General features: G+C 36.0%; 1 protein-coding gene across 1 annotated transcript; it reads left to right on the top strand.

Annotated features, from left to right (window-relative positions):
* The first annotated feature begins 1,056 nt into the window (after window positions 1-1,056).
* Window positions 1,057-5,654, top strand: LOC114479283 (cathepsin Z-like). The gene is made up of 6 exons (XM_028472883.1): window positions 1,057-1,201; window positions 2,672-2,835; window positions 2,930-3,109; window positions 4,238-4,388; window positions 5,267-5,432; window positions 5,518-5,654. Exons 1-6 carry the CDS (start codon window positions 1,074-1,076, stop codon window positions 5,629-5,631), a joined length of 903 nt encoding a protein of 300 aa, XP_028328684.1. The 5' UTR covers window positions 1,057-1,073; the 3' UTR covers window positions 5,632-5,654.
* Window positions 5,655-10,739: the final 5,085 nt, after the last annotated feature.

Genomic DNA, 10,739 nt, shown 5'->3' with positions numbered 1-10,739 from the left:
ATAAATGTTAATTTTTATAGAGTATATAAGTTTTGACTTGGATCAGCAGATTTTTAGATGCAATACTTGTCACACTCAGTTTAAAATCAGAGGCAGAATTGCTCGTCTTAAATCTGCAAGAGCATGTTTTAATTTCCTTTTGCACATAATTTAATATTTGTATTCTTTACACTGGCCTACATTGTTCAAATACACCCATTATTTCATCCTAAATTCAGAAGAAAATCCATACAGTGAAAGAGAACGTGCAAACTCTGCAGATAGACCTTTACGTAAAATATCTTCATGTACAATATTATTCATCCATTGTTTCTTTTTGACAAACATTAATTATATATCCTATACTAAATAGGAGCTAATATCCAATAGTCTTTATATAAATTATCCATACACCAAATATATCCTTACATAAAATAGTTCAGGTCACCTTATCTAACAAACAAAACAAGTCAGATATAACAACCTGTGGGACAGTTAGTTTATCACTAAACTATATGAAACCAAGTACAAAAATCTAAAAAATAAAAGGTGTGCCTTCTCATTTAAATACTAAACTCAACACACATTAAACAACTCGTATACATATACCAAATGAATCAAATAAGCACACACATTAGACCCCTCTATGGTAAATAATAAATCAATCAATCCATAATCTTGTACGTAATTTGCATTGCTTTGTAAATGTCATCTTTAATTAACTGCAATAACTGATCGTTTGATTTCTAAATGTAAAAACCTTATAATTAAAGACTAATGTTAGATTTTTAAAAAAAAATAATAACAATCTTTTGAATTCCTGCCTGGCTCAAAAAAAAAAAAAGTGTGTATGTGTTTATCTTTTGATGTTTGACAGCTAATGTTTTGACTCTGACAATCAAAAAAATATATAAAATAAATATATATATATATTTATATATATATTACTGCTTTGTAAGGATTTCTGTTCAGTTGATTAGTTTGCAGTAATAGTTTGTCACCTTGTTTATGTCAGGCTGTGCAGTGATGCTTTCTACCAACAGAGGGCGCCCCTTGCCCACTTTACTACGTCAGAGAGAGTAGGCGGAGCCAACATGGCGGCTGCCCCAGCTTTGTTGTTGTTCTGTATTGTTCTGTCAATATCACCGCATTTCGGCTGCTGCACATTTTTATCGGAGCCATGTTACAAACCTATTAAAGACGACAGGAAGGACTGTGTTCGGTGAGTGAGAGAAACATGAATAAACTTCACCAGTGACGAGCTTTTAATGACTTATTACTTCCCAGTCAAAGTAACCTCGACATGTTTCTCTTTAAAACTACTAAGATTTCTGTCGTGTGTCATTTATCTTAGATTCTTATCATATCATTACATGTATCTGCTTTATTTTGAAAGTCATAAATAAGTGCCTTTTGCTCTTTGAATTGGGTTTTCATCGTCATCCGTTAATCACCCACGTTACAACCACATTATAAGGTTGGAATTCAATTAAATTTTTAATTTTGTTTCAATTCAGAACAGTTTTATTGGCCTTTGTCAAAGTAAGTGTGACATAGAACGATGTACACACAAAAATAATACATATTAAAAATAGCAACTTTTGTGTTGCGCAAAAGAATAAAATAAAATAAAAAAAATAGGGTTTCACTATAAATATTTAGAACAAAATTCACAATTAAGTTATAAGTGATATAAAAGGGGAAAAAGGTTATGAACAGAGTTTTACATTAGGGGTGGGAACCTCTGGGTACCTCACGATACGCGATTCACAGCTCCCGATAACGATTATCTCACGATATGGCGATACTGCGATTATCGATGTATTGATCAGAAATCAATCTACGACAATCTATGACAAAACAAGAAAAAGAAGAAAAAAAGATTTAGTGAAAAAATACAATTTTTATTTTATATCTGAAAGACAATAAATATAAAAAGTGTCCTATGAACAGTGACACTATTTTAGTGCAACATTTCTGTAAATATGTGTCAACATACCAATGTAAATGAATAAGTATCTCTAATAGTGGTTTCTGTGAACAAGACATAGGGTCTTTCTTACCAGTGACACCATTATAGTGCATTATTCCAGTAAACAATATATTGGTTCCTTCAACAAACAGTGACAACATTTCTGTGAAGACGGACCTGCACATTTTAGTGAAAAAGCAGAAAAGGTTTTGAAAATAATAAAAAAAAAAAAAAAAAATCTTGAATTTAAAAAAATCGATACATAGCGCGAGCATATCACACTTCTATTTTACATACAGTATATCCATATACAGTATATACACACGTGTATCCGGTTATGCAAGTGACATACACATACAAAAACACTTGCATATGTATATATACTGTACATACATGGGCAGACTATTTATATATGTACGTAATGAGAATCTATTTATGTGAGATCTTGGGAAGTAAGTAATAAATAAAAACGATATTGCCTATAGCGATACAGTTTTATTTCAAAGCTTATTTTGTGTTAAAATGAGAAAATGAGTTTTAGAAGTTGCAGCCATTGCTTCCCTAAATGTATCACACAAACTTAATATTTGTGAATGACCAGCAGGGTTGAGCTGTGCTGACTCTGACCGTACACCTGTACAGAGAACACATTTTATTTGACTCCATTTTATCTAAACTAGAATTTATTTCATTGTCATCCTTTGCTTTTCTACCTCTTAGAACGAAGCCCCGGCCTCACGAGTATGTGAACGTGTCAGATCTTCCTCCATCATGGGACTGGAGGAACATTGATGGGAAAAACTATGTGAGCGTCACAAGGAACCAGCACATCCCACAGTACTGTGGCTCCTGCTGGGCAATGGGAGCGACCAGTGCTCTGGCTGGTAGGTCTCATAGAGACCAAAGAGAAGAGAACTCATCAATACTAAAGACATTTTCTAAGATCACTGACGTTCATTTACTCTCCTTATGTCAAAGACCGCATCAACATCCGGCGAGGAGGAGCCTGGCCATCAGCCTACCTGTCCGTTCAGAATGTGATCGACTGTGGGAGAGCGGGCTCGTGTTATGGAGGAGATCACCTGAGAGTTTACGCCTACGCACACGAGAGAGGCATTCCTGATGAAACCTGCAACAACTACCAAGCTAAGAACCAAAGTAAGGCATTGCTTTCCTCCTCTCTCACTCACATTCTGTTAGAAGTTGGTTTTTTTAGATAAAGCTATATAGTAAGCCATAAAAATGTTAGAAAAAATAGGAAATGTATCTAAGATAAGGCTAGTAAGGCATAATAACTGAGATTAGGCTATAGTAAGGTATAGATATTGAAAATTGTGGGGATTTCTTTCAGAGGCAAGGCAAAAAAAGTTTGATTGTTTTTTCTGAGGAGAACAGAAAAGTTTTAGAGGAAGTTTGTGTAGAGACATTTCAAAACCCACAGGAAGAGGAAGTAGAAGATACTTCTCATGTGAAGATTTATTGCATTAATTCAGACACAGATGTACTTCTGAATCACTTCACAGAACTTTTCATTTCTATTAAGTTTTAGTCACTGGATTTAGTTAAAGTCATATTTTAGTCTTTTTGTTTTGTTGTAATTAAATATTAGTCCATGAAAATCAGTTTTAGTTTTCATCTCATTTTAGTCTTTTTTAAGTAATCTAACAGTTTTGTTATACTGTAATAGATTTAGCTAAATTACGTTGGTTATTGTAGTAAAAACTATATTGTAAGCATACCTTTAACTGTGTATTTAGTTATTTAAACTATGAATGTACCATATTACTCTAGTATGATTTAAAAATAAAAAAATAAAACATCCAAGGCCTGTTAGAAAATACATGAGTTATTAATTATTTTCTGTATATTTGAACACATCACTTACGATCTACAGGACTAAAGCTCCAATCCTGAGAGTTAATATTTGAGCTACAATAATTAAATGGTTAAAAACAAAAACATTCAAGGCATTTTTACTATTCAGTTGATCATAAACAGAGATTTTGTTGTTTAAAAAATGGTAAAAGGAAGATACAGTATATACACATGGTACTAAACATAGTACAGAGAGGAAGAGGGAAAACATGTGGCAAAGAAAGGACATTGCACAATAAAAAAAACCTAAATATACACATAAACACACTAAAATTGCTGTCTGTCTTGTGACAATTGTTGTTGTTGGTTCTTTTGCGTTTTATTTTCTCAGTGAACACATTATACAGTTGAAAAATTGCTTATATAAAGTGGATCAAATCTGATGGAGAACTTTGCTCTGCCTGTGTTCAGAGTGTGAGCTGTTTAATCAGTGTGGGACATGTTCCTTCTTTGAGTCGTGTGCCGTCGTCAAGAACTACACAGCGTGGAAGGTTGGAGACTATGGAGAGGTTTCAGGACGAGACCACATCAAAGCAGAACTCTTCAGCAACGGGCCGATCAGGTAGAAATACCACATACAGCACCAATACCAAAACAAATCCCCAAAAATTGTGTTTCAAGAAGTTGGAAGGAACATAAACCAGTCATAATGCACAACATAACTCCCAAAACGACATCAAAATGCATGTAACGACTACTTAAACAAACAAAATGACTACAAAAACACAACACATTATAGGATAGCTCCAAAGACACACAAACTGTCAACGAAATTGCATAAAAAGGCAGGAAAATACAGAAAACAAGAACAAAAATACAGAAAGTGACCCCAAAAATCACACAAATTGACAACAAAAATGCAGAGAATGACAGAAAAATAACAAAAGTCACATAAAAAAAGATATTACCCCCCCCCCCCCCCCGCGTATTAATGCTCTGATCAATCATTATTCTAATGTTGATAACTGGACCCTCGGATCAGATACAATCAGACTTTTGTGGCCCCCGCTGTGATAGAGTAGCCCATCCCTGCTCTAGGGATTTCCTTTGGACAGGTGGAGATGAAATAGAGACATGATGAAAACCAGTTGAAGGATTTATGTTATTAATCACATGTTTTATAGATGTTTTGAAGCTTTTTCAAGAGTTAATGATTGCTTTGGTGTTTGTGGATAAAATCAGATAAAACTTCTCAAATGTCTTATGAGGTTATGGAAGCCTTTTAAATACACATAAAACTGTGTATTGGTTCAATGTTCATTAACACGTCAAAGAATATGTCCTCCTTAAAGGAACAGATTGATGCAGCGCAAACCTTTTATGAGACTTCTTTTTTTTTCCGCCTTTGTACCCAAGAAAACTCAATAACTTCCACATGAAAGCTGGATCAGATCAAAGACAACAAGCCTCAAACACAATGAACTCTTCTTTGTCTTTCAGCTGCGCCTTGATGGCAACTGAGGGCCTGGAGAAATATTCCGGAGGGGTTTTCTCCGAGTTTCATCCACTGTCTCTTCCCAATCACATCGTGTCTGTGGCTGGATGGGGCGTAGATAACGATGGCATTGAGTACTGGATCGTCAGAAACTCCTGGGGAGAGTTCTGGGTGGGTCTACTCAGATAGAAGAAGAAACATTTTTATGAATGAAGTCATGCATTGAACAAACAATAATTAGTTTCTTTTTTTGCAGGGAGAACATGGTTGGGCAAGGATTGTCACCAGCACTTATAAAGAAGGGAAGGGAAACTGGTTTAACCTGGGCATCGAGAAACACTGTGTATACGCAGACCCAATAGTCACATGAAAGGCAATAAAGATTTAAAACTATTCTCCGTTTGGCTTTATTTATACACCGTACAGAGCACTCAGAGAGCAAACCTTCACCAAGCACCAAATCTTCTCTTTGCCAGATATTAGCAGTTATCTGGATCAGTGATCCATGATCTTTCACACTTTAAAATGGATGGTTAATGGACTTGATTTTATATAGCGCTTTATCACCACACTGAAGCAGTCTCAAAGCGCTTTACATATCAGCTCATTCACCCAATCATTCACACACCAGTGGGACAGGGCTGCTATGCAAGGCGCTAGTCGACCACTGGGAGCAACTTAGGGTTCAGTGTCTTGCCCAAGGACAATCTGGATCTGATCCGGATCAAACTCAGTGGGATAACTGAGGAACCAATAATTGACATTTCACTCAGGATCACTTTAGTCAAAATGTTTATTAGCATGCAGTTTAGATTCAGCAGTAAAGCTCTGGTCTGGGACCTCTCTGCCATTACACGCAGCTGCGTGGAAATCCCAAAGTGAAGGTAACTCTCCTTCCCTCTTCCATGAGCTACATGGAAAGGCATTAGCAGAGAGAGCGGTCAGCATGACCCCCTGGAACAGAAGCACAGATGTTAAATGGCAGCAGGAGACGAACTTTAGCAAATCAGTAATGGAGAAAACAAATAAAGGTGTTTGTTTTCCGTTTTCTATACCGAAGCAAAAGAGCTTGAATTTAAAAAAACAAGGCGTTTTCCGTTTTTGTCATTTTGGTTTTGGAAACAAATATCAAATAAGTGTTTTTTTTTTTGTTTTTCATGGTTTTGTTACATAATGAAAAAACAAATGAACGAATGATACACGGATTAATATGCACTGTCCCTATCAAATAAATAAATAATAAATTAACTGAATTAGGGGATGGATGCTGTCAGTTGTTAACAGCTACCATCAGCTGATGGGGCTGGGCTAGCTTGACTTAAGGGTAGGGATTTTTCCATTATTGAATCTATTACAAATTCCAGAATCAGTATATTGATCCAAATTTTGACGGCATCTTCCATGGCAGAAGGTCCGTCTTTAGCTAAAATGTTGTCAAAATCCGGTATGTACTTTGGACGTAATTCAGCAAACAGTCAAACAAACGCTGGTGAAAATATTACCTCCTTGGCAGAGCTAATGAATAAAAGTTTTCTTTTTTTTTTTTTTTTTGCAGTTTTGCATATATTAATTTACTTTTTACATTTTACATTTTTTGAAAACATTTTTGAGAAGTTTTTGCCTGTTACTACTAATCAGTGCTTCCTTAATGTTATTGCTTTGATTATTTTAAGCCTGACTATGAGAGCAGTTGGAATTGTTTAGTTTAGGTCCAAACAAACACTAGTTACTTACTGTAGTAACTCAGTTCTACCCTCATTTTCCTACACAAAGAAAATAATTGAATTATTCCGCGGTGATGATGGGAAATATCAACTTGTGATTTAGTGTAATCTTCGTATAATTTAAATGATGAGATTTGGATTTTTTCACTGTATAATTTTTAATAATGAAAGTGTCTTTATAATGTAAGGCAGATGTACGGTAATCAGATGAAAGAGAAATAGAGTGTCGCAAATGGCGCCCTGGTGTGTTGATGTGTGTCTTTCGCTCCAACTACAGTTAAATTCCTTGTACGGTTTTTAAACTGTACCTGGCCAATAAAATCCCTTCTTATTCTGAATGTCTGATTTAAACAGGTTCAATCCTTTTTTGGCAAATGAAGGAGACTGGACTCCTCTTAGAAACCCTAAAGGCACTCAGGGGAAACATGCTAACACCTGTGGTTAACTTTAATCTCACAAAGCTTCCAATCAACTTTCCCAAATCTTCAGCCTGGCCTGAGGATCCTCTGCTGAAACACCAGAGCTTACTAATGCAGCTGTGAACTGGGTCATTGCACTTATACTGGTCTAAGGAGAGACAGCAGCTTGAAAATAACGCACATGTGCACAAACATTGTCTAATGAGTGTCTGGAAGCCAACCCGTGGAACCAGGTGAACCTGCTCAGACACAGAAACAGAACATCTGTCGATAAAACACGGCCATTTCCCCATTAAACTTTGTTTTATATGCAAATGCTATTAATTTCCTTAGTTTAGTCAATAAGCAGATTAACAAAAGTCTCCTCTAAAGAAGCCCATTAAAGACTGAGCAATCATCAATCCTGCTCGTCTTTGGTTGATTTTAGGAAACTAGAAAGTTTCATTTTCAGGTACTGACAACAACGCTGTACATGAAGTAACGGTACAATGAAACCATTGTACCATTACTTCCTGTACAGCAGAGAGGAGATTACACTACAGGATGAAATAAAAATAGCTAAATATTTTTTTATGCATGAAAAGATCAGTGTGCACATTAGGGCTGTCGCAATACAACTTTTCCACTTATGATACGTTACCGATATTGCAGCCTTGAGCATTGGCTGATATCAATCCAAAACAATATCTACACGAAACATACTATTTATTACTTATTTTGTAGTGTTGAATTTCTAATGTTAGAAAACACTTAACCAAGTGATATTACTCAGAACAATAGTCAGCGTATATGTGGAAAAACTGACTGATTATTAAACAATGGTTTACATACATTTTAACCTTAAACATATTCTACAACTGAATGAAAGAGACCCTGAAAAATAAGTTCAATAAATCCAATAAAAACAATAAATATTGTATTGGACATTTTAGATGCAGGCTGATATAATTCAATACTTTGGATTTTTTTGCTGATATCGGACCGATATTGTTATTAGATTGGGACAACCTTAGTGCACATGCAACCAATTTCTAAATTTATCGGAACATAGTCGTGTATTGTATCGTTTCAAAAGCAATTCAACGTAGATTACGATTTTACGTTGCACAATTTCATTTGTTTTACTCGGTGGAACGGTGTCATTTGACTGAATTCCCGGGAACGTGGTACGTGCTATTCGGCGCGGAGACGTTTCGCATATAAATTGTTTAATTTATATTCTTAAGGGCTTATCGTGGGACTCGAGTTTCTATTGTCGTTCTGTCCTTGTAAATTACAACTACAATTTAATTTAGAATCTTTTATCCAAAGCGATGTATAACATGAGCAGTTATGGTTAAGGGACTCAAGGGATTCAAACCAGTGACCCTCCAATTACAAACCTTCATCCGTAACTGTTACACCACCACTGCACTTTGCATGTTCTCTGCAGGCTTGTGGAGCTTTCCTGTGGTTCCTTCCCACCATCCAACACCACAGTGTGAAATGGAAGTGAATGGGAGTTAGTGTCCAGTGTGTGTTCCCACATTGTGGCTATTGATGATGAATGAATATGGCCTTATTATTTTTTCAGAGGTTTCAGCCATCAAGTCAAGATAGTTGCTGCACACTGACTGAGGGGTGTACTGGGAACCAAACAGACAACTGGGAGAAATAGGTCCAAGCACACAGCAAGTGATCAATCCATTATAGGTTCATATGCAAGATAAACAACTATACAAGCATTTCTGAAAACACTGGTATGAAACCAGGAAATAACTGCAATCGGAAATATGCAACAAATAATAGATGCAGCACACAGTACAGACAACATGTGACGTACATGTTCAACGTATTGTTATTATGACGGCTTAAACCAGAGGTTCCCAAACTTTTTTGGGTTGGACCCCATTTTTATATCACAATTTCTGACAATCCCAGAGACTTTTTTCCTCTCTAATTAATTTTTGATCATGTTTGTTATACAGGATTTGTGCACAAAGCGATGACTCAGATATTTTTTTTTTTACTGCATTTTATTTTAACTATAATATTTGAGGAAAGTGAAAGTATAGATGATTTATGTTTGAGATTGTGTTTGGTTAAGAATAAATAGTAATAATTTAATATTATATAAATATATAATCTAAATATAATTTTATCAGTATATCAATTAAAACTCACCAGCCCTCCCTAAGGACGGGTAAGAAACAACTTTATTAGAGGGAGAATATAAAAAGAGAGGCCAGTGTTACACCTATGTGAGGGGGAAGGGAACAGGGAAGAGAGAGTCAGGATGGGACGATGGAAGGCAAGTGGAAGAGTCGACTACTTTAAAGTGAGAGTGCATTGTGACTTTTGTTGTCCATAGTGTTGTGTAACCAGTTAAGCCAGTCTGGTGACAAGTATGAGAAAACTGAAGCAGATGACGTGACCCCATTGACTTCACAGTTTGAAAGACACTGGTTGAAGGACATTTCTCTTCAAATCGCCATTGATTTATCTGTACCCTGATGAAGGTTTTGTCAATAAGCGAAGCCTGTTTTTTGTTTTTGTCTCCACTCCACAGCTGCACATCAGCTTTTTATAAAGCCAAACTGTGTGTGTGTGTCACTGTGTTCATTCCTTACATTCTTTGTAGTTCTGTTTGGGTTGCCTAACCTCTCACTGCTTTCCTTCCTCAGTTCAGATCTGTTAATAGTTAATACCAGATGTTCTCCCTCTCCTACACATCTGGTGGAGTCTCCACCCTTGTGGTCTTTGTGGACAGAAATACACTTTTTATCTCTCTTTTCTTCTCCTGCTCCAGTTCTCTATCTGCCTCATCATGCAAAAGTCAGAGAGAAATACATTCAAACCGATACTAAACACTATCCAAACCCGACTGGTTGTGCAGGTATTTGTGCTCCGCGTCACTAATAATGAACCTGTTAGTTTGTGCTGCTCACAGACCGTCTGTTGCTGATAAGATTTCAGCTTCTTATCCTTTAATCCCATTGATCCCAGTAGTTGCTGGCTCTGTTTCACTGGTTTACGTACAAAGGGTTTATAGATCACTCATTAAATGATCAAAGGTCTGAATCATGAAATAATCCACACATTTATATGATTTTTATAATGAGTCCTTTCTCTCCTCGATAGCGCTCTCCAACGTTGTCAAGTCAAACATTTCTAACCGGATGTAAAAATCAACTTCAGAATAAAAGTACAACATTCCGACGTTTTTAAAATCACCTGTTAGTTCCCCCTAAAATGTATTCTTTGGTAAAAGTTTTTACTCCATGTAAAATAATATTCAATCCTAACAGTTGGAATAGTTTCAGACTTTATTTAGGTTATATTTGAATTAATATCGT

This window comes from Gouania willdenowi, chromosome 17 (genome assembly GCF_900634775.1).
Source record: "Gouania willdenowi chromosome 17, fGouWil2.1, whole genome shotgun sequence".
Taxonomy (NCBI): domain Eukaryota; kingdom Metazoa; phylum Chordata; class Actinopteri; order Blenniiformes; family Gobiesocidae; genus Gouania; species Gouania willdenowi.
The sequence above is the reverse complement of the archived record's forward strand: the minus strand, read 5'-3'. Positions and strand labels throughout refer to the sequence as shown.